Source organism: Sturnus vulgaris, chromosome 5 (genome assembly GCF_052056855.1).
Source record: "Sturnus vulgaris isolate bStuVul1 chromosome 5, bStuVul1.hap1, whole genome shotgun sequence".
Lineage (NCBI taxonomy): Eukaryota > Metazoa > Chordata > Aves > Passeriformes > Sturnidae > Sturnus > Sturnus vulgaris.
The window spans coordinates 15153808-15181153 of NC_142247.1; the positions used below are offsets into that span (position 1 = coordinate 15153808).

Here is a 27346-nt window from a genome sequence, read left to right on the forward strand (position 1 = left end):
AATAAATCTGTTGGTGATTAATTTTAGCAGTCAAATGTCTTTGGAATTGCATTGCTTTTATTTCTTGAAATGCAAGATGTCTAATCTGGTTAAGACAGCAGACTGTCATACCAAGTACAGTCATTGTACAGGATTAAGAACTATAGGATTACAGATCCTAATTATAGACTCTTGGTTTACTATGTCTTAATAGGTTGTTTTCAACTTCTGAGTCCACTTGTCATCTCTTTTACAATCATTTTAAATAAACTTTCTGATGTATCTTCTAATTTGTCAAACCTGTATTCTGATAGCACTGCCTGGATTCTATTTCATGTCAATATTAGCAAATTAAATAAATTAAAGTTCAAGGTCCTTATACTGAACATCTCTGCTCTTTTGCGTTTTTTTACAACAAACTTCAAGTTATACTGCTGTTTGAATATTCCGCTTCTTGCAGTTTGGTTTCTTGGTTTTCAGACTGATTCCAGAAAAGCTATAGATGATGACTTTCTGTAGCCATTTTTTCTTCTTGAGCCCCACTGTAGTCAGTGTAGATTTACATACTGGAAAGTAATTTGGAAGATATTAGTATTCACAGGTACTGTATTTACTTTATGAGGAATGGCATCGATGTATTTGCCTTTTGACATCATCTTTGTCATATTATTTTGCTTCCATTAACTTTTTGCTTGGTGCATGCCATGGGGAATGTGCCACAGAAAACATTATTTGTCTGTGGCTAAGTCCTGCAGGACTGGCCAAACAGGATTCCTTCACATTCAGTGGAAAGCTGTCAAGATAATTAAAGTTTCAATTATTGACTGGAATGCGGCCTAGATTCCTTAACTGATGAATGGGACAAGGTCTTGTTTACCTTAGGTTTTTGCTCCAGCTCCTCACCATGCAGCACACAGCTCAGTTCAGCTGCACTAACAACAAGGAAAGCACACGGTCCAGATAATATTGCTGTCATTTGGAGCATATTTTTTGGCACTGTAGTCAGAGCAGTGGTGAAACGAAGTCTCATTTATAGCAGCTTTATAACATTTTGCCTACCACCTTTAAAGACATAGGACACACAGAACAGTACAGACCAGGACTTGAAGTGCACTAAGTACCATGCTTGTGTCAGGGTGGCAACGGGGATGGCTGAGGGCAAGCCCAGATGAGACATAGTAGTAATCACTCTTTATCAAACCACTGGAGCTGGAAAAACACCTCTCCTTAGCAAGTGAGTCCTTTTATAGCTCTATGTGTGGCCTCATTTCAGAAATTCTGTATGTATGGTTCAGTCTTTAATTATGAAATTATAAATACATCAGGGAGGCTTGAAAACTGATTTGGAGCGGTGCATGCCCCATGAACGAAAATTGCTGGATAACCACCTGGCATATTTTTAATTTTCAACTGTGCAATCCCATGCCTTTGTTACCACATACCATTAAACACAGAATTATTAACTTCCTTGTGTTTTTCGTGGCCACAAAGCACTCAGGGTTTAGCAGCCCAGTCCCGGATCGCCCTAGAACAGAAGCAGTGTTGCAGTGTTGCAAAGTTTCAGTTTTTTCACCCTCGGGCCCGGCGCCTTCTCCGGCCCTGCCCCGCTCCCCTCATGGAGGTCACCCCCGCCCCGCCGCTAGGGGGCGGTGGCGGGGCCGCGCACACCTGCCCCCCCCACCCCGCTGCGGGCGCTGCTCTGCGCCGCGCATGCGCGGCCCGGCCCCGCAGGTCGGCTGAGGGGACGCGGCGAAGGCGGCGGCCGCTCCTCTCTCGAGGCTCGGCAGGTACGTGCGGCGGGGGCGGCGCGGTACCGGCCTCGGCTCCGCCAGCGGGAACGTGGGGTGGCTGCCCGGGCTGTGGCTCCCCGCTAGTGCTGCTGCACCTGCTCGCCGACGCGTCTCCGGGAGCCTGTGCCCAGGCGGGCGGAGCAGGCGCCGCCGGGGAGCGCTGCCCCTAGCCGGGGCGCCGTCACCGGGCGCGGGATGGCTGTGGCGGCTGTGGGTCCCTACCCGGAAGAACGTGGGGACAGGTGACAGCCCGGGTCGTGCCGCTGTGCCCGTCTGCGGCGGGGGCGCGTCCCCGGATCCGTCGGGGCTTGCGTGGGCACGGAAGGGCAGTCGGCGGCAGGGATGCGCTTGTCCCCGAGTCCAGCCGCGGTCGAAAGCAAAACTGGGTAAAAGTAGTTCTCGGGGATCACCCCAAGAAGTGCCGGGAGCACCTGCCGCGGAGGAGGCAGCGTTGGCGGACAAAGAGCCATCGCATCCCGGGGCCGGCGGGTCGGAGCAGCTGCCGTGCTCCCCATGTAGTGCCTGTGCGGGGCCCGAGGGGAAGGGCGGCCCGGCGGTGACCGAGACGAGGAGAGGAGGGATGCGAGAGAAAGCTGAGCTGGTGCTGAACGCTTCGCCTCCGCTCACAGAGCTCCCGGCCGGCGGGGCGGCAGGTGCGGGGCAGGGCCGTTCGTGGGGTTCGCAGATTTCACATCCCTCGAAGGTCGCCAGAGCAGCCTGGGCAGGGACCGGAGTGGCGTTCTGCGCTGTGGGACAGTGGGGCTGCGCTCGTCTGGAGCGTTTGTGGTTCCTCTATGGTCTGTCGGGCAATATTGAGGGTCATACTTAGTCGCCGGCAAGTGGTCTTTTAAGCTGAAGTAGTTAAGTAGCTTAGTCCTAATTTCTGATGTAATTACCTTGGACAGTAAGGCTCAGGAAGTAAATTTTGTTTACAGGCTGATTTCAGGCGATGGGCTATGCAGAAATTTGTGCTGCCAGGGAGCTGATGCTCCACTCATTCCCCGAAAGTCGCAGGGCTTTGGAAGTAGGAGAACACAAAAAATGACCAAAGCCTTAATGGTACCCTGAGAGTTTGTCTTGCTGACAAAAAGCTGCAGTGTTCATGAGTTTGAAAGTATTGTCTGTTTTGTTTGCAGGTAATGTACTAAGTTTTATGTTGCTTGGTTTGTTTGCTGTGTTCATTTTTAAGCGTGTTCTTAGGAAGTCTAAAAAACTAAAAAGTTACCTAGATTGATAAAATAATTAATCTTCTACAGACTTGCTGTAACTGAAATTATCAGCTTCTCTTTTGAAGCAGATGTAAGGTTATTCAGGCTAGAAGTATGTATTGGCAGCTACCATCTGTTCAAATATTTGTATTCCTCTCTATAGGGCAAAACCTGAAATCTTGTTGCTTTAATATTTTTATTGTTGTTTCTATTATAGATCTGTTTAATGAGTTTTTGGAAGGGTTAAACTCTGGCCTTCTGTGTTTGTCTCTTGGCAGTCGTTCATCCGTTGTGCTTGGTTAATGTTACCTAGTGAGCAAAGAAGGATAAATAATTTACTGTTCTCATTATGCTTTTAATAAATAACAAATGGGAGTGCACCTCACAGCTGCGACTGGAATATCCATCTTGTTATGCTATATTTAAAAGGGGAATTTTTTTTCTGTAGGAGAACAGAATAGTCACAAGAAGCATTTTGATTATAGACTGCAGCTATCTTCATAGCTTTTATTGACTTGGTTTAAAAATTCATGTAAAATACGAAATGAGATAGTCACTCACTGTTCCACTTAGGTTTATGGATTTTCTCAGAAAAGAGATGTGCACTTTGGATTTTTATTTTTAAGACCCTTTTTAATATGGCATGTAAAATACTGTCTTATTGTAACCTGTCAAGACTTCTGTTAGAGACATTATTAGCACTAATACGCTAATTTTTTTTTAATAAATTAAGAAATTATTTCTTTAAATGTATTTGCAGATACAATGTCCGGAAATTAATGGCAATTTTACTGAAATTTAAGTTTACTTACTGAATATTTTCAGTGTAAACTGAAAACGAGAGGGTCCTTAGGTCCAAGTCTTGGCAAGAATGACACTACTGTCATTGTGGTCAGGTTTAAACCTGAGATGGGCTTGTGAAATTGTGTACAAGATAAGGCAGAACAGTGCTCTGCTTTAAAAAGAACAGCAACTGCAAAGAGAATCATATTTTCAGTTTAATTAACTTGGTTGGAGAGTCTTTGTGGACAGAACAGCATTCTTTGAATGTTTGTTTACAGTGAAGTTTGCAGTATTCTTTGCCTTTGCAAAGTACTGACTTTTCACTGTAGTAAGAGGTGTACTATCTACCAGACTCTAAACCATGTTTATTTATAAGCTTCACAAGCACTTCATAAATATAGGTCATGTGCTGCTTGTTTCTGTAAGAGAGATGCTTACTTGCTGTCTGTACCTATATTTTTCTAGTTGAAGATACACCTATAATAAAGTTTTTAAAAGAGACTTTTTTTTTCTCATCAGTTCATCAAAACAAAAATTAACTTCATAAAATCCTGCTATCAAGTAAACTGTGCAAAATGGTGTTTTCAGTGCATAAAGTGAGAGTAAAAATAGACCCACATCATAGTGTTACATGACAACACTAGATGGAATGCAGTAGAAAAATATTCTCAAATTAGAACAAGTATGTTTCTGCTAGCTGTTAAATTCTGTAGACTTGCTGAACTTAAAACTTACCTTCCATTTATTGTCTTGCCTAATATATCATGTGTTGGTAAATACATGGTGTGAGGTCACTGGAAAATAAAAGTAGAATGTGTAAGGATTGGAGAAGTCCAGTGCTTTCTTTTCTCTCATACCTTACGGGCTCAAAGAAAAAAAATAAAGGAAGTTTTGTTTCGGGTTCCTGGAACAGAAATTTGTATCACATTTGCAATATTTTAGGACTGGGGATTATTTTTTGCAAATCTTAAAAGAATTCCTATGTCAAATCTTGAATTGTGTTCATGCAATCAACTGACATTGATAATGGTATTTAAACTTGCTTGAAATCTCTGGCTAAGCTTAAATATAAAACAGTTTAGGAAGAAAAGCTACCAAACTTTGTCGTGTGCCTACATCTCATGAATATCTTATACTGGATGGATGTAATTGAATCAGTTTTGAACTTGAAATTGTTGCCCATATATGCCTTACAACAATTTAAATTTTGCATCTGATAGGTTTGAAGTAGCAGTACTTAGTTGAACTGCTTCTTTAAAAGGTATACATTACTCCACTGTTTTTAATTCCCTACTGAGTTCTTTAGAGTTTAAAACATACTATATTCCAGGCTCTATAATGCCAAATATTTCGCTTTTTTTGTTTTTTCCCCTAAACCGACTGAGAAGAATGCAGGCCCAGTGGTGGGCTAATGGCAGTCGTTTTGAGGAAAAAGCCGCTTTCCAGACCCCTCCCAAATGAACTAAAGCAGATGTTGGAGTCTAATAAATGAAGTCTTTGAGACTCAGTTACATATTAAAAGGCCTGCTGTATGGAGATTAAATCACAGTGGCTAATGGGCACGTTCTTTTGCTAAATGCCAGCTAGAATTTGCTCTTGGCAAAAATGTTCAGAGGTGTTAACTCTCTTCCTTAGGGGATTTTTTTTCTTACTACTCAAGCAGGTAGCCATTCTATTGTGATTGTACTATTTTATTATTAAAGCTAAAAATGAAATTAATGATGTGTGAAGTGTTTCGTGTTGGCATTGCTTTTAAATGGACTATAGCAGTCAGGACATTGTTAAGAGTTGTCATCTTCAAAGTGTCTAATCTGTGAAAGGCAAACTTTAGAGGCTGTAGTAGGTGGTTTTCAACGATTTGTTTTTGTTTTTTTTTTTAAAGGAAACAAACCACAATAAATACTGCATTTCGGGGAGCTTTTTAGTATTTAGTTATTGAGTGCTGTGATTCAGACAAGTAGCTAAACCCCTCTTAGAGTTATAACAGAAAAATTAGGTTAAACACTTTGATTTGACTGCTATTAAAAACGTTTGTGGTTCACGATTTCTGTTAGAAGCTTTAGGAAGTGTTAAACCAATTGTTGTTAAACTGGTTTCTTTATAGTACATTTTAGTTTACTGTTAGTGCAAACAACAGATTTGAGCATAGTTTTCTCATGAAGTTGTGGTTTGTCAGCGCTGCAGGTGTGGCAGCAAAGAGGTAATAAAAAGTAACCTTCTGTCAGCTTCCTCCAAATTTGCATTGTTTCCAGTTGAAAGCATAAGGAAATTATTTATTTTATTGTTTCATTCTGGTTTATTATAGTACTTGACATTTTTTTATGTGGTACTAATTGCACAGTATCAACCAAGACAAAAATAATCACAATAATTCCAAGCTTTCACCTTATATTAATGTGGTAGAAAAATTACTAAGAAAATTAATTATTTTATGTAACATATGTGCTGTCCTGAAATATTAGAATATCAGCTTTTGTTCACAGTAGCAGAATTACTACTAAAGAGTGCTGTGTCAACAGTGTGTGGTTTTTTGCACACAGTCAGCTTGGCTCCTAGTGAAGCTCTGCTTACCATTTGCTTCATGTTCCTTCACAGCAAGGCTGTGCAATGCTGCCTTAGTCAATAATATGAATCCTTCCTGCAAGCCTTAAGGAAGCCTCTAATCTTTAATGACACTGAAATTTAATGTGCATTTTTTGTCCTCCTCCTTTTGGTTATCGTTACTTTGAAGAGTTCTTTCCCAAAAGAGAGCTTGTAATTTTACAACCACCTGGCTTTTTGCATATATGTTTGGTTTCATCCATGTGTAATGTGTCTTCATAGTGGTGTCGGTGAGTCTTGAAACTGAGATATGACTTCTTTGTCTTTTCTGGGTGGTGTACCCAGCTTGTGCCTGCTCACTGCCTAGTGAGAAGTAATCTAAGGAAAGAAAAAAGTTGTGAATGGAAAGTGTTTTACACAGATGGTTTGCTTATGAGTGCCCATTTGACAGGCTATGGGAAAAATATAGCTGAGGGACTTTATTTTCAGCTCTTCCAGGAATAACGTGAATAACTTTTTAAACTTTTTTACTACCTGTATCAGAGAGCACTTGTTTTTTGATAGCTGAGAAGTTACCTATGGATCTATTTACTGTTTAGGCTGAGGTCAATATTTAATGTATAAGCAGAGTGATAGTCTTGTAAATACCCTAATCTTTTTGGTTTGGACTCTTTCTTTTTTGTTACTGTTAAAAATACTGCAGGATATAGCCAGGTTAGTGGAAAAGCTGTAGAAAAGAATTAAGTGGAACATTTCTCAAAGGAGTTGGACCATGTAGGTAGGATAGATTCCTCCCATCCGTCCCCTGAACATACTATTTTGATAGGGTAAATTGATTTGATGTGATGGTCCAGAGGGACAGCTAGAAATGCATTTGAACATTTGAAAAATAATAAGTAGGCTTTCAATTTTTTTTTCCTCTAAGTGAGCCAGCATGGCCTTCTGGGCTTCAGAATGTAGACGAATTTGTGTGTATTATCACAAATATATGAAATGGTGCATCTTTTAACCTGTTGCTTACTCTGTGTACTTAAAGTAGTTGCTCCAAACAGAGAGCCCTAAAATTTGTACAGAAATAGTAAAATAAATTTAAAAACAACAAAGAAGCTTTTCTTGAGCTTTTTTTATTCTTGGAAAAGGCTAGGTTGTATTTTTTTAAAGAACAGTTTTTTGAAAAAAATCTTGCATAGCAAAGTTCAGCCCAGCAGAGTGTGCAACTTTAAACAGTCAGTGGTACAGGTGATGTGAAGTTCCATGATATGTCTGCTGAATATCAAGGAAGACTGTGTGTTTTAAGAGTGACTCGCAAAGCATCTTTCAAACTTCTAATAGAAGCTAGTCAACAGCAAGGAGTATGTGGCAGAAGCATGTTCCTGTTTTGGTCTCAGGTGGGTCTCAATTTCTGCTTGTGTTGTGTGGATTTGGATGCACTTTCTAGGTGCTGTAGAAAAGGCAAGGCATCCAGGCAGTTCCTTCTGCATCCATGTTCAGAGCCTGTGTCTTTTGTTAGTTGTGAAGACTGGAATCCAAAGAATTGGGAATTGTAAGAGACAGGTTGGTGATGTTGCCAGTTAGGGTGGTGTTGGGTATGGCTGGCTTGGTGGTCAAAGAAGAGGAGAGTGGTGGGAACAAAGAAAGGGAAAGTGTTTGTGTAGATGTGACCCTGACAGATCTATGACATGGATATATTTCAGGTGGGGTGATGAACTATAAAGATGGCAGTATTTTAGCTTATTAACTGTAAAACAATTTGTAATAATTACCTTGTAGAGCCGAAAACATTCTTGAAATTAAACTTTGAAGAGATGTCCTGTAGCTGTATCAGTTCCTTCATTTTAATTTGTCTACTTAACAGGCTTTATCATCATGTAGAGCATCTAATTATAAGGCTTCTAATAGTTAAGAACTGTAGGGAAAACAAACAGCAGTATTTGCCAAATTTACTTAAACTCAAAAATAAGCTTTTCATCTGTGTTATAGAAAAGCTTCAAAGCCCAAAACTGTGAGAGTGTTTTTCTTTGAAAATCATATTTGTGTAACTGCTCTTGATAGTTCACAATAAAACACATTTCTGTGCAAAATTTTCTGCAGAAAAGGAACCTGAAATAAAAATGTTCGTTTTTGTCCCTTAAGTAAGTCTGGGCAGTTTTTAGAGGGAGGTGAATTTTTTTTTCTTTTCTTTCCTTTTCCTTTCACTTTTTTAGCAATGAACATAGTCTTCAGCTTGAATGGCTGAATTTCTCCCACATGTACCTGCTGATGTGGCAAAGCTCCTTGTTTCGCACTGGTGTATACATGCTGCAATCCTTGAGATGCAGTACAGTTTTGAATAGTGTTCTTTGAGTGTAAGGTGACCAGAAAGTCTTAATTACATATGAAGTAATGCTCTGGTTAAATTTTGGGATTCTGTTCTCGATGTCTTCCTGTGTGTTTTGTGATGTAGCTAATGAAGTGGATGTACATGTAAGCTGATGGCATCCTCTCCTCACAGTTATGACCATCATCTTTCTAGATGTTCTCCCTGCCATGTCTCTTCAAGTGTAGGATCCAAGCAACTTTCTCTGTAAAATACCATGTTTTCTTTTCTTTAGATATTTTTTTGCACATTAAGTATCCTTTTGAGCCTTTCCTCTCTTCTGTATTTATGTAAGGTGGAAAAGGGTTTTGTTTTGTTTTTGCAGTGAATAATCAGTGCTAAGTAATTCCTTCAAAAATTTCTTCATACTACTTCCAACATACGGTTTTGAATTATGCAAAGATTTTTGTCATCTCTGATAAACTGCTGAAAAGTAGGACTTGTAAAAGTCATGTGTTGTATATGTTTTCTGTTGATCTTATGAAAAGCATATGTAATTAAGAAATAAATTGAAAGATTGTCAGTTAAATTGCCAATTCTTAGTACTTTCTTATCTATAATACATTTTCGGTATACTTTTTCACAGCTGTCACATTCACTTGATCATGTGATGTGTTAAATATATACCATCATTCTTCATGAGAGATCTTATTGGCTAAGTCTGTCATTTCAGTTAACTGTTAAAAGATCAGATGAGTAATTTAACCAAAACCACTATGGACTGTAATTTATTTAAAGGTTCACTGATTTCTGTCCTAGATTGTTTGTTTCATTGAGATGAAAAGTGGAAGTTTTATGATTAGAAATTTTTTTTCTTCACTTATTCCCTGGTCTACCCCATTTTCATGAATGAAATATATTTATTTTGTTATGAAACAGCTCTAGATGATATTAAAAAATACATTGTTTTATGATGTAGAGTTTGTTCTTGATTTCATCATCCCGTTTAGATGCAGAGTCTGTTCCATTCTATCATGAAGTACTCTGAACATTTGAGTGTTTTTTAAATTCAAATAGCTGTCAGATATATTTAAGTATTTCCTGTTTGCTTTCTGATAATGTGATTATTTCATTTAGGGAATTCATATAATGAGGCTTTTATTATGGCCAGTGACCCCTTGGAAGGCTTTCATGAAGTGAACCTCGCTTCGCCTACTACACCAGACCTTCTTGGAGTAAATGAGCCACGGACTCAGGAACAAACTACCTCACCCAGTGTAATCTACCGACCACATCCTTCTGTTGTGTCCACACCAATCCAACCCAATGCATTAAATGTTTCTGACCTTCCTACACAACCTGTTTATTCATCTCCCAGACAACTGAATTGTGGAGAAGTATCAGGTGTCAGGTAAATGCTATGTGTCTTTTTATTTAAATTGTTGATATTTATTGCATAGAAATTATTTGCTTCATTAAAGATACAATTTTAATATTATTTGCAATGTTGTAATATTAAATTGTGTCCATAATTATATATTCAACATCACTATTGCCATTTCTAAAATACTTATTTTTAATGTATTATATAAATAAAAATTATATTGCTTTCTTTACAGCATCAATGTTACCGACGCAGTACATTGTTCTACCTCTGGACCCCAGAGTGGGTCATTCAATCACAGTAATGCCAGGAAGGAGAGCAATAACGTAGAGAGGGAGCTTTTGCAGGGTACTACAGTAGCAGATGTTGCTGAAGGAAATGAAGATATTTTTGGGTTGAGTACAGACAGTTTATCTCACTTACGGAGCCCATCTGTACTGGAAGTAAGAGAAAAGGGCTATGAACGATTGAAGGAAGAACTTGCAAAAGCTCAGAGGGTAAGGTTCGTTGTCTTGTTTTCTCCCTCTTTTTCTCTCTTGAAAGTGTTTCTAATACTGCAGAATGATAGATGGGCTAGAAGGTGCACTTGAATTCTGCTCATTTATTGTAGATTTATTATGATGTAATTATTTAATGTAAAATCTTCTAAATGCAATGCTGGTGTCTTAGAATTATTCTTTGATATTGTTTATTTTCTAGGGCTGCTGCTGCTACTTAACCATGGAAGCTTTTGCTGTTATATCTTGTTAAACACACTTGCTTTTTGAAATGTAGGCTTTCCTTCATTCTGACATTTGAGAATAGGAGTAATTTTCTGTTGTTCTGTTGTTACCGAATAAGTATTTCTATAAACTGATTATATACCTTTAGAGTCTTCTTTCCTTTGGAGTTTAAAAGTGTAGCATGTGTCATGGAACTTATAAATGCTTTAGAAACAGGAGTGTTTCATAGGGGAATGCCTGCATAGGAAAGAAGCAGTAAAAATCTCTCTGGTGTTCTTTAGAGTACTGTTACACCACACTTCAAATTGAATATGGATACCTTTGAAGACACTGTGTCTCAAGTCATTAATATTTGTAAAGCGCTTTGTCTTGTTTGGATGGATGGTGCTATATAAATGCAAAACCATTATTTATCATTTTAATATTTCTCTGTGCTTAAGTTTTGGAGTCGATTTTGTGCTATTTGTATCTGTGCCCTTTCTTCTCCTCTAGGTGATTCCATTCTTGTTCAGGTTTAAGCTCATCTTGTGTTTGAACTCGCTACCCTCTGTTTGTTACCTTCTCTTGTTGGATGCAGTCACCATTATTGTCGTATGAACCCTTACTACGGATTCAGACATTGCTTTTTCTGTTGATTGTTTTACTGCTGAGTAGTGGCTTCCTTTGCTAATGTGTGTGTTTGCTTAGCTTTTGACCACTGAAAGAAAACATTAACTTGAGCTAAACTTGAGGACTTTGCATGTGAAGATATAATCCTAGCAGTTAAACTTGGAACCCCAGAAAATAAGAACAAATTAACATCCAAACTTTAGAAAAGCTCTTCTTTACAGTATACCAAATGACAGCTCATGTACTTGAAAACCACAACTTGGATCTGCTACTGATAACTTGGAATGATCTAAAAATCTTATTCCAATGTATATCACTTTGTCTCTTAAAGATTGAAATGTTTCCTATTTCACTCTGGAATTTGTTAAGGCTGTTCTTAAGGAAATTACATGAAGGCTGCTAGGACATACTTAACTGCATGTTATATGTTTTCAAACTCTTTGTGTGGTCTTAAAAGCAATTCATCACTAACTTGAGACTGATGTCAGAGCTGTTGCTAATTCTCAACTCTTCATGTGATTCTTACCAGTGTTATACTGCAGAGGTAACTTGCTGTGCTTTCTTTCTAAACTTGCACTGTTTCATAATTGCTTAGTCGTGGCAGGGGTCTGTACAGACTCTACAACAATAAACCTATTTCTTCCATTATACCCGCTTTCTTCCTCTTCCTGCATGAGAGCTAGTTTTGCCTATCCTTAACTCATCTCTGGTATCTTTCTTCCAAAACTCATGGCTATTCCCATAGTGCTGTATCCTCTCTGTGATATTTATATGTCATGCAACCTTTAAACTTCTGTTTTCAAGCATATTCACTTCTGTTGATAAGTACTCAGTTCAAGCCCTTTAGGGATGTAATGAATAGGTAGTGTCTTTGTGTAACTGGTTGTCTTTTGTGTACTGACTTTAAATTCTCTATTCTGTTTACTAGTGAGAAAAATGAAAATTACAATTTGCACTTGAATTTAGTGAGCTTATTGAGCCTGGAAACTTTACAGGCTACAGAGAGTGAACAAAGTAAATGCAAATTTGCTATTTTGCATTTTTCATTTGTTCCAAATTTCCTACTCAAACTGTGTGCTCTTGTACTATACATTTAAGATTGTTTTGAATTTGTTGCAGTTGTGGTCAGAAAGGGAGCTAGAAAGGAAAAATAAATGTGAAGTTTAGGGACCCATCAGTTTTTTTTTTTCACTTTGCTTGGAGTGTAACTTTTTCCTAAAAGGTTTTTTTTTGTATCAGATTATGTATGTATGCCATGTGAATGTTAGACATTTCAATATGGTTCCTGAATAAATTATTCAGTAATAGAATAAGTATTTTTTTCCTACTTTGTGTGTGCCTTGGATTTCTTAAGACTATAGGCTTCTTAAAATGAACAGTGTTGTTCACAAGATTGTTAACAAAGTCTTTCAAAATCTTGTGTCTTGATGAGAGAAAAATACACTTTCTACTTCAGCCTAGATCAGTTACAGTATCAAATCATGTCATAAGATTGGGAGGAAGGTTGGGTCAGAGGTTAACAGCAGTGCTGAATTCTGTACTAATGGGCCATATACAATTTTACATATTTTTGGCTTAAAATGCTCTCTTAATTAAAATGACAGATTTTTTTCAATCTTTGAGACCATTCAGATAATTTTTTGCTTACATGTTCACTAAAGTCATAATTTCTGGCTGTATTCTAAAGGTGGAGATGAGTAGTGTTTGCTTTAGATCATATGAATCATTCTTGTTTCACTAATTGTCTAAAGTAGCATCAGGGAAGATGAGAAGGTGTTAAAAGACTTAGTGATTGTGATGCCTGGGACCTTATGTCCTCATGTCTCTATGCATTTTTATTTTCTCTGCCATGTTTGGATTGATCTCTGTAACTGTGGTTATTGACCATAGGTCAACCACGTGTAGACAGGTGATGGTATTTTGATACATGGTATTTCTTGATACACAAATTTAGATGAGTCCTTGTAAGGGAATACCTTTTCATCTGAGTTAATCAGCATACTGCATATGCTTTGGATAGCTTAACTGTAGTTTCTGAGCTGTAGCATTTCATAGTTATGTTTTTCTTGAATTTTTGTGTGATTTGACCCAAAGCTATTTCCTTGTCAAACAAACTGATGTTTTAGCCCTGTTTGATGAGGAAAGAGCAGTCTGCCAGAGATGATTGTAACAACATGTTTGATTTCCATGTTTCCTATGGTCTTTTAGAGTAAGATCTGTTTGGGTATTAGTAACAAGTAAAATCATGTTTGACTTTCTGAGGTAAAATGTAAAATATTTTCCTAGTAGAGTAAAATTGATTTGTTTTCCCCTGATACAGTAATTCCTGTGAAAGAGATGATAGTATAGAATGTACTGTCAATTTCAATGTAGTTTGAGAGCCTGATTCTCAGAATTAGAATTTTCTTTCAAAGACTTCAATTTCTTCAATAAATTTTTCATCTCAGAAACAAATTGAGTTGTTACAATTGGATCTCATATCTTCAGATCTGTAATGAAACATATTTTAAAATTCTGCATGGATTAATCAATAAACAGGTTCACAATAACTACCCAGGATTTCCAATGGTACTATACAGTACTATTCAGCATTTTAAAATTTCTGTTATTTTCTTGTAAGTTAACAGTAAAAATGAAGGTGCATTAGAACTGTACTGAAGTGTATCCTTTCAATCTCTTTTAAAATCAAATTACAGTTGAAGTGTAAGGCCACAGGCTTGTGATGGTTAAGATGCATTGGTTCTCTGAAGGTGTTTTAGCAGCTCCTGGCTGTATTTGATGAAAGTTTCCACACCTCTTATGCTGTCACAGTGCATTGTAGGCAGAGAAATTTTCTCAGGCGAGTAGAAAGAAGACTGCATGAAAGCAAAATAGAAACATCTTCACCCACACCATAAGATAATTCAATAGTTTGTGAAATGCTGCTAGCTTTGAAATGAGATTCTGCATCTTCTGTCACATCAGATCACTCCCTCCTGAATCTGGTTGCAAAGGACTGATTTTTATGTAGCTTGTTTAACTTGTGTGCTGAGTAAAGACCAGTCAAATAGGAGTGCATTTAATGTAAATTCTTCTTTGACAACTTCAGAATTCAGCAGTGTCCCGCAGTTCAGAATTTAGGTGATACCTGTAGAAAATGTTGTTTCCTTGGTGTTTTGCGTCTAGTTCTGACTTGGTTAAATTGCTGAGTTAGATGTAGGATGATTTTCTTCCTCGAATGTAAAGTGTGAATGGTTTTGAAGCAGTAATTTGCAATTCTAATCTCATGGTTCTTTTTAAATACCCACCCTGTAGTCTGAGAAGATGAAAGAGAAATAAACAACTATATGACCCTTTGATATAGACTTTTTTTTAACTGTAAATTTTTTTTCCCCATGCAAGTTAATTTTTGTTCTTGCCTTCTGTAAGTGTGTTTGTAGTGTGCTTTGTAATAGTTCCTCATCTTCATGTAGTTACTTTTTCAGAGCAGTAATGTGTAAAGGACTGCAGCATGAATGGTTAGTTTAGCACACACAGTTGTCTTTTCTGCTTCCTTATTGGGTCAGGCTGGGAAGTCTCCAGTAATGCCTTTAAGTCACAGGCAGTAGTAGTGTTTCTAATAACTGCTGAGCTTTTTGCTCTGGGCACTCTTCATTTCTGCCCTGCCTAAAAAACCTGAGCTTAAATTTGCTTGGCAAAAATAATGTCTTGTATTATGCTTCTCCTGAATCATGTAATGGAAATTTGCCTAATGTTTGACAAATCCAGCTAAGCAGCCATGAGTAGTAGACTGCCTGGTGTTGTCTTTTTGTTTTCATTAAGAAACTTTACTCATCTACCTAAATTTTAATGTAACCTCTCCTAATGTTTTCAGTTGCAGGCAAAATGTAACTGTTCTATGTAAGCAGTGTATTGGTAGTGGGAGGTGAACGTGGGGTAGTTTTACTTGCACTGTTAGTTTGACAACTCTTGACCTGAATATATTGATACAATCTCCTTTTAAGACGTATTGATGCATATGTAGCATTGTCCTTATAAATCGGGGAAGTAAGCCAAAGGAAATGTTGATGTTTCCTCTGCATTTATAGAAAGTGTTTCAACTCTTTTTTGAGCTTTAAGCATTTTGCATCAGAATTGTCCATTTTCTGATTAAGAACCATACTTTGTATGGGAAATAACTTTAAACCAACACAAAATAATTACATTTTTCCCCCTTTCTTTTTATAACCTTTTTTTTACTCTTTAGTGTTTAGTTTTTTGTATTCCTTTTTCATTCTCGTGCCTTCATCTGTAGCTTCTTTCCTGCTGCCTTTTTGGGGGTTTTTTTTGAGAAAGAGATAGGTCACTGTGTGCAGAATAGTAGCTAGCAAGTAAGATTTGAATAGAATTTGAGAAATACTGTGTTTGGAAAAATCTATCATTTTTTTAAGTGGTAGCTCACAAAACAGTTACATACTAGAAAGCAAAAAAACCCAAATGACAAACAAACTACACTAAAAATCAATCAAAATGTTCAAAATTAAAACCAAATAAAAAAGGATAGAATAATGCCTTTGATACTAAATGATTCCAGAGGAGTCCCTAACCTCTTGTCCTTCAGCCTAGGAGCTGAAGTCAAACAGGACTCTTCACCTTAGAAAAATCTGTTGCCAATTTCATTGCTGAAATTGAGAGCAAGACCTAATACCAGCATGCTGCAAGGCAGAATGGATTTTCCTATGTAGTTGTATGCAACATTACTTCAGTCATGGAGACTTTGGAAGAAATACTAACCCTCTTCCAAAATCACAAGAAAACCTGTCGTTTGGGCCTTTTTTATGACTCTTGTAACTGGCCTCCTGCAATTTTCTGAAGATAGCTATTTTTACTGGCTTGTGAAGGTTTTCAGAGCAAATAATTGCTAGATTGTATTTGAAATATTTAACCTGCTAGTGACAGTCTTTGGTCTTGCATTTCGGGAATGATGGCAGTGTAATACCTTTCTTGACAGGGGGAAGAGGAAAAAGAGGAGATGGATGGGGATGAGAAGGGAGCTAGGGCCAAAAAAAGTTTGAAAGGTCAGAATTGGCTACTTTTCTTTCTTTTACTTTATCTCTACATCCTTCTCTTTCTGCAAGAGATTCCAGGGTTTAATGGATGCAGAAGGGGAGAAAAACTTTCTTTCAAATTTCTTGTCAGCCTGTTTTTACTTCTCTGCAAATTACCCCACTTTATCCTCAGTATGGGTTACATTGGGCATATCTAACCCTTATACTGTCAAATCTTGTTAAAATCTTACTGTAAGAATGGTTATGGTCAGACGTTCACGTAAATTTTAGTGGGTTAATGAATTTTGAATTTCATTAAGTTGCTTTAATTTTATTTATAAATCTGCATAAACAAGGGCAAGGATATATAATTAAAGTATGATTTTAGGAACATTGTAAGGAGATATTTGGAAGACAGTATTTATAGTAAAATATGTTTTAAGATTCATTTAGAATTGCGGATTGTCCTGAGCTGAGTGCTTTTAGATTTTTTTTTAAATCATTTTTTTTTGTTTTTAAAAAGGATTACTTTAAGCATATTTTAAGAAATGGGTAGATGAACTGGTGTTCTGTCTGCCCCAATAATTAATTTGATCTACTTTTTATGAAGCTACAGCCTTTTATACTTCCAGGAAAAAAGGTTTTTTTTTTACTTCAGAGTATTTTGGAAATGTTGATGTTTAGCTTAGGTGTACATTAGATTGGCCTGGTATAATTCTGTACTGCAGGAGGAAACAGCCGTATATGCATAGCATTAATTTAATTGTTTTTAGTGTTAAGATGACTATTTTGAAAGGCTTTGTCTAGCAAAGGTTTTATGCTCCTCTGATTATTTCCTTTTTTTTTTATTCCCTCTCTTGTGGTATTAGCTTTAAAAGGCCAAATTATTACTCTAAGTCAGAATAAATAACTTTCAATTTTCCATAGGAGCTGAAGTTAAAAGATGAAGAATGTGAAAGGCTTTCTAAAGTGCGAGATCAACTTGGACAGGAATTGGAAGAACTTACAGCTAGTCTTTTTGAGGTTTGTTGGAGTCTTCCATGTGATATACTTAAGGGAAGCTGAGCCAGATGTTTTATGTAGAACCAGTATGTTGTATGCTGAATTAATCTACAATAAGTGCATAAAGGGATTTTTGTCCTGAAGACTTGGGTGTGTTGAAATAGAGGCTTAAGAGAAAGCAGCAGACTTTTCACTTAGATGCGAGTCACCTTATTGAGCTTGTCAATCTGCCTAGACACAAAATGAAGAAATTAAGGGAAATATATCAGCTTATTTTTTGGCATAACTATTTTGAGACAGCTTCTCTGTCTGACAACAAGGCTATCTAGATAAGAGCTAAATTTGGGGTTGCCATGGTGACTAAATAAAAAAATAACGTAGTTCCAGATGAATGGAGGTAGCAAGCACATAACTTAACCATGCTTTCAGCTTCTGAATTTCGGCTCTGGCAGCCGGCTACACCCACAGACTTCAAAAGAAACATTAATTCTGAGTGATGCACCAGGGTGAAACCTGGTTACCAAATGAGAAGCCTGAACTTTCAGTGGGACCTTTGCATTTGAGGAAAAGGCAGTAGTACCAGGCAAAGATTGTGAAATTGTATTGCACAGAAATAAAAATGCTAAATCCATAACTTGAAGTAGGATCAATTCTCATTTTATCTTAGGAATATATATAGGAGTACTTTGGGCCTAAATTGTCGTGTCTTTAACTGTCAGAATAAATTTCATAATCCATGGATGATTTATACATTTACTAAATTGTAAGTGTAGGCTTTCAGCATATGCATAAAGATACAACATCAGGTGTGTTTTAGAAGCAGTGTTTAAGTTTATGATGTTGTATAAAAGTGCTATTAAACATTTGAAAATACTGGCATTCAAAAATCAAATCACGAACCACATCCTGGTAGAGCAAGGTTACTTAAAATATTAAGCAGTTCCTTTGTGTAAAAAAATAAATAGAAGAGTGGAAGGGTATTTTTATAGTATAAATATTTGTGTATGCTGGGGGGGAGGAAAATGTCAGGCAGATATTTTAATTGTGGAGGAATAAAAGAAAATTATCAGTGAATTTTTTTATTTATGACATTGTATTGCTTAGAACATGTGTCAGTTTGTTAAAAATATGTTTGAAATTAAGTTTATTAGTAATAATAGTTTGAGTTTGAATTGTCCAGACTACTGTTATAGGCAAGTTTTCTGTTGTGATTTGATTTCACTTAGAGGCTCTAACAAGACACAGTGGTGAGGTTTATTGATTTTTTTGCGCTGGGATCTGCAGCCCTTGAATTCATGTTTAATTTTGAATCCCACTAATTTAAGCAGCCATATAAATGGATGTGCTAGGGCTTATATTGTTGCATCCCAGTGGAGGATTGAGACTTGTTTTGCACAGCTGGGTGCATATATTACATTATTATACTGTAATAGCACAGTAACATGCTTTGCTTTCAAAGATGCATCACTAAGCAGAAACTGCATGATCAATGTTAAATGTATTTGTACACATTGTATAAATGTGTATGTTGCCATTCCTGCATGTGTCTTGTTACTTACAAGAATTTTACAAACCCATACTATACAGCTGTGTTGTATGCTAGTGGGAGCCAGATCTCTTGGTATGACAATGTATGAACTTTTTCGTTTTATTTATATAGTGTCCAGATGTGCTAGGCGCTTTACAGATATGAAATGGATCCTATCCCAAGTAATTTGGTTGGTGGCTCTGATATTTCGATTTTTGTTACCTTCAGTAAGCACCACATGAGAAAGTAATTTGATCATAGGCACAAATTGCTGGATCAGAGCCTGAACAAATACATGATACAGACAAAAGGCATAGAGTTATGAGGTAAAAGGATGTTGGAAAAACCCTCCGTCCTTTTATGCTTCCTTCTTTATTGACTTAGCCTTGTTTCTTTACTTGGATTGTTTTATTAGTGCCTTTTCCATTCTACTTTAAAATATGCTTATTAAATGATGGGGTGATTTATGCTGTTGTTTTTTCTGTTTTATTGATGGCAAGAATTTAGACTTCATAGTTGTTTGACTGGTTCCTTCATGCCAGAGTTTACAGTTGTCTAAAACTGGTTATTCTGGCTACAAGAAGGGAGAAGTTCTTTTGAATGTACTACTGTGCCTATGCTGCTTTTGTTGCTGCTGGTTGAGTTTCTCTCTTGGGGGTCAAGGAACTTTCAGCCACCGAAGCGTGACTGGAGCCTGGTGTTCATGACAGGTATTGTTCCTGCTGGAGTGGGGTGGGTGGACTTGCTGAATTTCTGAATCTGGGCTCAGGACCAAGGAGAGCCTTAGTTGGCCAATGATGAATCAAAATCATAGGTTTGTAGGGATTTTTTTTTAATGTAGCTATTTCATTTCAGACTGTTGCACGTCATAGTAGTCACAAGTAGTCTTCATGAAGCAAATGTCATTAGTTGTTGGATTTTTTAAATTTGTGTGAAGCATTTACACTAGTTAAACATCTTTTATAGGAAGCACACAAAATGGTTAAAGAAGCAAATGTCAAACAAGCTGCAGCAGAAAAACAGTTAAAAGAAGCACAAGGAAAGGTGAGTTATTCTCCAACTTGTTTGCTTTGTATTTTCACATGGTTTTAAATCCAAGTGTGAATCATATATGTAGATAGAGCATTACCTGTATACATTTTTGGAATATGTAGTCAGTTGTTTTGTGTTCCTTGACATATTCTTCGTGAACACTCATGGACACAGTGTTTCAGTGTCCTGTCAGCCAGCAAGGTGCATAGGAAGCCAGTGCTACTACAATATGCAATTGCCTAGGCATCTGTGTGTTAGTGCTGTTGGAAGATGAAGTTTTGATTTGCACCAAGGTAGCTGGAGATGTTTTTAATTGATTTAACGTATTTATAAACTAATACATTTTCTGTTTGTTAATGACCTTATTCTCCCCTGCCCCGTGAAGATTGATGTCCTCCAGGCTGAAGTAGCAGCACTAAAAACACTAGTACTGTCTACTTCACCGACATCTCCAACTAAGGACTTCCAGTCTGGTGGAAGAACTCCTTTTAAAAAAGGCCATGCAAGAAACAAGAGTACAAGCAGTGCTATGGGTGGCAGTCATCAGGATCTTACCATGATGCAGCCAATTGTAAAAGACTGTAAAGAGGTAATGTATAAGGATCGTTCTCTTTTTGCTGATAAACTGGCTTTGCTTTGTTTTACTCACAATAAATAGATTATATCTTAAACATTCATTTAATGCTTCCTATCTTAGAGATATTTTTCATTAATGAAAGAATTTTCCTTATATAACAATAGGTGGTGATTTTTCCAAGTCTTATTTACCTCTAAGTCATTAAGGGAAGACGAGATTAGATTTCAAATACTGGAATTGCATGTGGTGATTAAAAAAATTCCAAACAAAACCAAAAAATAGAACTGAATGATAACTTCTGGTGGCTTTTTAATGAAATCCATTACTGAAGGTTCATAAACTTTCATAAGTGTTGTATAAACTGTGATAGAAAAGAGGAAGAAGAATTTTACAGATCAGTAGTGAGTGAAAGAGGCCAGTAATTAGAGAACAAGTCACTGGAATCCTGGGGCCTGTGTGGGGGTTTTTTTGTTTGTTTTTTTTTTGCTTGGTTTATTTGCTTGTTTTTTAAATCTACTCACGTCACTGAAAATAGGGAAATAATAGGCAAGGGGTTGGTACTTGAGTCCTTGGAATGGTAGTAGCAAAAATTGACTGAAGTGTTGAGAAGGAGCTTATTTTACTGGATGGTTAGTAGAACAGCAGATGAAATCCAAAAATCAGTAAATGAGAAATGAGGCATTTAGGAAAGAAATTCAACTAGCAAGCTTGCAGCTGTGAACTTGGACAGAGCTACATTGTGCTGGAAAAAGCCTTGTGTCCTTGCTGATCATCGTCTTAAAACCCCATCTCAGTGTTCGGTGATGGCCAAATACGTACATTTCTTAGGAAAGGAATAAATAACAAAAATAGAAGTATTATACAGAAGAAGTATTATACTGCTGTATAAACATGCAATGAGAGTGTTTCTGTATATGCAGCTATGATATATTCATCTCAGAAAGGACACTGAAAATACCAGGAAGTGTGACATAGTCAAACCTAACAAAAAGATTTCTGTGTAAAGATACTTGAGGTAGAAGAAAAATCTCTGTAATCTCAGGTGGCATGGGGAAGATGAATGATGAACAATCATTAATCAATTAATGAGAACTCTGGAAGCTAAAAGGAAAATAATTTTTAGTCAGTACATAATGAAATGTTGTCACAAGGAAGCAAGATTAAAAATATGTTCAAAATAAAATCATGCAAAGTGACAAAAGAAAAGCCTCTCAGGATATATAGAAGACAGATATGACATTTGGCTTAGCAAGCTTCTTTAGCTACAGACTGCTAGAAGTCTGGAGGCTGTAAAAGAGTACACGAGTGTACTTCCTCTCAGATGTCTCTTCAGCCAGCTCTGTGACTGCTGGCTATTGTCAGAGGGGTAATATGCTGACTGGATCTTTATACTTTATTTTGCTAGTCATCATTAATTGCATCTGTACTGGACACCATTTAACTATAAGCCTAGAAAATTAAGACATCTTCCAGTTTGTGTTTCATACTAAAAAAAAATTAGATTATTTACAACCTGCTTGCCCACTTTCAGTGGTATCCAGGATTTTTCCTTACTAGAACTGAATCCTTGTTGCCCTTCAGAAAAGGGGAGGACTGGAATGGAATCTAGTTACTTTGTAAACATCCCACCAGGGTCATGGCTCAATGAAATTTTTAACTGTTGGGCAAGAGTGAGAGACCAGAGTAATCTGTTTTGCCTTAGTTTCTCATGAAGAGAGGGTGGTAGTCGTGGAGGACATGCTGCAGAAGAACCAGTCTGCCTGACACTTTTCTTTAGTTAATTCACCTTTTTGTTGGCTGCATAAGGAGACACTTCAAGGCTGCTCAAATTGGTGACTTTTTCCTCCAGTGGTGGCCCAGGGAATCACTAAGAAACACAGGGATTTTCCACCCACTGTGACTTGAATATTTTTATCTCTCTTCTGAGCAGGAGTATTTAATGGAATGTAGAATGGGATGAAAAAAACAAGAGCGCCTTTTGCACAGTAGTTAGGACATTGTTTTAAGTAGGGGATACATGCTTTCCAAGCTGTTCCTGTTATCCAGTGCTTTGTCATTTTGTTTGCTGGTTTTATTTGTAGCTGCTCCAAGGTAATTTTTTTTTGCATTTCTTGGAGCTTGGGTCTGCAACCCTGGTTCAGTCCCCTTATTGGTTGTTTGTGCCACTGAGTTGTTACTCTTTGGATCTTATCCTTCTGATTTTGAGCGCCTTGACTTCTAAAGGGGTTCAAGAGTACCTTTGCTCAGGGCTGTGTATTGGCCCTGAGCCAATAGCTTTGGACACTTTTGCAGAGTCCTCCACCTGTAGCTTCGTGTTGTGGATGGAGCTGGGTGTAAGTACAGGTCAGCTCTCAGATTTCTTTGTGGAATGTAGACAGAGTCACGAGTATCTGGCTGTCCACCCTAAATTGCAGTGGAGCTAGAAAGCTGCCAAAATCCCAGAGAAATATTTCCTAGCATATGGTAGTAACCTCTAGGATAAATAGACATGTCTAGTGAATTTAGATATGAAAAAGATTGAGATAAGCTGAATAGCTGCCCAGATCTTAAGCAGATAGGTAGTATCCCCTCACCAGAAATGTTGATAAATACATCACTGTTGTTCAAGAGCTGAGATATTTTGCTGATGTCATATTTACTGTAATAAAAGAATAAAAAATTTAACTAGAATTATTATTACATTTAACTGTATATTTAATTTCAGGTAATCAAAACTGGGATCTAGTGAAAGCATATGTAAATGCAGGGAGGAGATACACATGTATTACACATTGTAGATTGAAAATTAAGATCATCAAGCTGTGGTCACTGAACAATTTTTTTCCAGGCAGCTTCTTTATAAGCTGTAGGTTTGAGTAAAATTGAGTAAATCGAGAAAAAAGTTAATAAGAAATGCATCTTAATTTTTGGAATTCTAGAGTACAGATAAAAGATGGATGTTTTTCTACTGGTATCTCTTGATTGTATTAATTTTAAAGCCAGACTGAGATGAGTCTAAGTTATGGGAAATGTTCCTTTAGGGAGCAAGTTACACGTATTGAATTCCACTTGTACAATGAAGTTGGTGGCTTAGCAACACAACACTTATGGATTAGCTTAGTTAAGATAGTTGTTCCTGGTTGTACCTGAGTGTAATGCAAGTGGCTCTAATGAAAAACAAATTTTCCAGTCTAATTTTTGTAGGTTATTTTTTAAGAAAAAAAAAGAAAATAAAAAGAATAAAGTTTAATCAAAAAAACCTGAAAGTGATGAAAGAACTCCCCAAACATACATGTAAAAGAAGGGCAAAGTGCTGAGAACTGAGAAGGGATATGATGCATGGGGAATGGAAAAGAGGTTGGTTCAAAGCAGTATACTGATCTTTTAAATAGGATAAAAAATCAATTTTTAGTATATGCTATTTCCCCATTTCATTACCTGTATTTTTTTAATTGTACAAAATTTTAAATTCACATCCTGGCTATCTTCTCCTGCAGTGCACATCCTTTCTATAGTTTTAGGAGTATATGTGTATTGTAGTTCCAGGAAGTAATTTAAACAGGGCAAAAGTGGATGCATTATCTCCGTGTATTGAGAATTGTATGTTTTCATTTGCTTGAATTTACAGGCTTAGGAAAGTGGATTTAACAAGGTATTTGTTGCTGAACTGTGGTAGCATTCTTTCAATTTGCACATTACATTCTTTCAATTTTTACATTACAATAGAAAGCATTTTAATTCTTATTATTTACCTGTGGATATTTGCAAGTGATAGACACTAGTGTGATAATTACATTAATAAAATATGTGAATCCTTGTGTATTCTAGGCTGACCTGTCTCTGTACAATGACTTCAGATCTTGGAAGGATGAGCCTACTATGGACAGAACATGTCCTTTCTTGGACAAAATTTATCGGGAAGATATTTTTCCATGTTTAACTTTCTCCAAAAGTGAGGTAATGGAAATGGTCTAAATGTGCTCACTGATATCTTTCACTTAAATATATTACATGGAGCCAAAAGACTACTATATTGTTTTCAGTATGAAGTTTAACCATTTTTGTTTCATTTGCTTCATTACAGTGAAGTCCTAATAAAGTTTGGTCTGAAGTATTGAAATGACAATTTTTTTTCTTCACTATTCCATTCAATTTATGCTCTTCCAGATAGGGCCTTTTTAAGTCTACTTCTTCAAATATTACTTCTGTCTGTTAGAATCTGATCTTTGTAGGAATGGATGGAACTTTTCTTCCTGATACTTCAAATACCGTGTCAAAGTTGTGTTCTGTCTCTTGTTTATATAGGGGGCAGTAGAGACCAATGTATTTAATTTTGTGGACTGATTTGCTCTCCTATCAGTCAGAGCCGACTGCAAGCATAGTCTGGGCCTTTTCTTGGAGAGAGGGTTGAGTTACAAGAGTTATACTTTGGGATTTCAGATTCAACAGGGGCAGTTGGTAAATATGGTTTTAGAGGAATCAGATTATGAGACTTTTTTCCTTGTGTTATTCCCCCCACATTCTCCCATGCAAAGGAAAGACTGGAGTTTTTCCTATCCTGGGAATAACATGAAACTTATTACAGATCCAACTGCTTTACTTAGTTTTTGTTCTTAAGCACCATTTACAGACTGTACTTGTAGTATTGGTCAGTAGGGAAAAAAGGAGTGTACTAGATTTTTATAAAAATAAGAACAAGAAATTTTAAAGTCCTAAGTATTAATATTCTTTCCCAATAAAATTAAACACTTCACATAGAAAATCCTACATTTTCTTCATAATGTTTTCTGTTGTTTTCAGGATGTATTATGTTCTTTTCCCATGCTTTTAATCTACTGTTACTTGCTGGCCATAAGCACATGCAGTCTTTTAGTTAATTGTATACCAGTTTGTTATGGTTGGTGTACAGCATCATATGAACCTCTACCACTAAAGAGTTTATTTGGTACTATGGGAATTAAATTGCTTCTGCAGTATATGTGGGTAGGCCATCCTGTTGTCTTTTGCAGCAACTTAATTTTGGATTTTGTTCTTTACTGGTAATCTAATTACTGTAATTTGTATTGCCTTTTAAGGGAAGAATGAGGCTTCTAACACTTGTCAGTTACACTGTTCATTGTTTCCAGATGCTGTGTGTAGTGACTAACTCTTGTTTTACTTGGCTATTGATAGGCTAGTGTGCAGTTAAACCAAATAATAAATTACACATGTATTGTGTTTTTGAGTAATTAAAAGTGCAGTTATGTGAATGGCTGAAATATTACATTAACTCTTAGCCTCTTGTGAGTATGTGTAGTATTGTGTTTTTGGGAGATGGCAGAGAGAATATTCCATATGAACTACTTTAATAGTAACATTCTGGTCTTAAAATAATCAAGGTAAAATAGAAAAAATATCTTTATCACTTAATAGGAAGGAAACTTGGCACAAAATTATTTCATTAGTAATGTAAGTTGCATCTTTTTTTAAATCAGGTAATGGCTATTACTTGAAACAGTGGTCTTGGGCAAGTGTTCAGTCCAATCAAACAAAATGGTCACATTTCCAGTGTCTTATGATTGTTTATAAGGAGTGAACATAAAAAACCTGAGCCAAGTTGCACTTTAAGTAGACTAGTGTTTGAAAGTCGCAACTGGTGTTCGTATATGTTGTTCAGTCTTACTTGTGTGAACACCTTCCTAGAGCTATCTTTAGCTGAAAAACGGTGGCATAATATTTACTTGTTTTATTCAAGATAAAGATGTATGCAGCACACTTTTGTATTTTTCATAGAACACAATAAAATTATACCAATTTTTTTAAAATACAGTTTGTGCCATATTCAGTCTCTGACAAGTGTGTAGCATGTACAAAAACATGTGCTGTTTGGTTGTTTGAGGAAAGGCTGAAAATAAAGTTAGTGTTTTAAACATACTTCACTACATTCCTGGCTGTAGAGGAAGTTAGGTTGCCTCAGGGCAAGGCAGGGTTATTTGTAGGGCAGAATTTAAACAGGAGCCTGGAAATGACTTGCTCATGAGAAAAGTGAAATCTTATTTGTAATTGAATTTTTGTTTGGTGGGTTGATTTTTCCCCCTCCCCACCCTGTGTTCTTAACTTTCCAGAAGAAGAAATATATCACTGCTTTGAGGCAATGGATGAAGCAGAGCTGTTTTTAACTGCTTTCTAAATTTCTCTTGCAGTTGGCCTCAGCTGTTCTGGAAGCTGTTGAAAACAACACTCTGAGCATTGAACCTGTTGGCTTGCAACCTGTTCGATTTGTGAAAGCTTCTGCAGTTGAATGTGGAGGACCAAAGTATGTTGAGCTAACACAGGGTGATAATCTTGACTCATTTGAGATCTCTTGGCTTGAGAAAACTGCTGTCAACTGGTTACTCAGTCAAATTTGTGTATCTTAAATTTCCTAAAATCTAAGACTTGAAGATTATTGTTACAAATTTTATGGGAAAGTAAGCAGCTAATAAATGAAACTTCAAAAAAACACCACCACCTAAAATAGAACAAACCCTATCATTTGGGGAGAGCTTGACTTTTGCTTGTTTTGATGCATTAACCCCAAAAGTAACACTCACCTCTTTGGAGAAGAAAGACCATTCTGATACTTAAACCAGATAGTTTTGAGCTGAGGGCTCTCAGCTGGAAAGCAGCATGAAAGAAACAGGTATTGTAGTAGTACAGGCTGGATTTATGACATTGGGAATACTTGTGGCATAAAAAATTCAGGACATATGTAGGATGCTGACAAAGGTAGCTGAAATATTTGAAAAATACAGAGTTAATCCTCTGAATTTGAGCAGGAGGAATGTAAGTGGGAAAGAAGATGAATGAGAGTTTAAGCCTGAAGTAGGAAATAACCTTCCTTCCTGTCATTCAAAGTGTATTTTAAAAATTCTGGAATAGTTCTAGAGAA

At 36.9% G+C, this 27346-nt stretch overlaps 1 protein-coding gene across 2 annotated transcripts in view; it reads left to right on the forward strand.

Moving 5' to 3' along the window:
• The first annotated feature begins 1688 nt into the window (after positions 1–1688).
• The window catches only part of RAB3IP (RAB3A interacting protein), a 31711-nt gene continuing 6053 nt past the window's right edge, over positions 1689–27346 (forward strand). The window contains exons 1-8 of one of the 2 annotated variants that reach the window (XM_014879646.2): positions 1700–1766; positions 9735–10008; positions 10217–10478; positions 17246–17341; positions 19815–19892; positions 20266–20469; positions 24265–24393; positions 26619–26731. In XM_014879646.2, coding sequence (XP_014735132.1) covers positions 9761–10008; positions 10217–10478; positions 17246–17341; positions 19815–19892; positions 20266–20469; positions 24265–24393; positions 26619–26731 — 1130 coding nt within the window. In that variant the 5' untranslated portion in view covers positions 1700–1766; positions 9735–9760. Of the gene's footprint in view, positions 1767–9734; positions 10009–10216; positions 10479–17245; positions 17342–19814; positions 19893–20265; positions 20470–24264; positions 24394–26618; positions 26732–27346 lie in introns of both variants that reach the window. The other variant, XM_014879655.2, reaches the window with a different exon arrangement.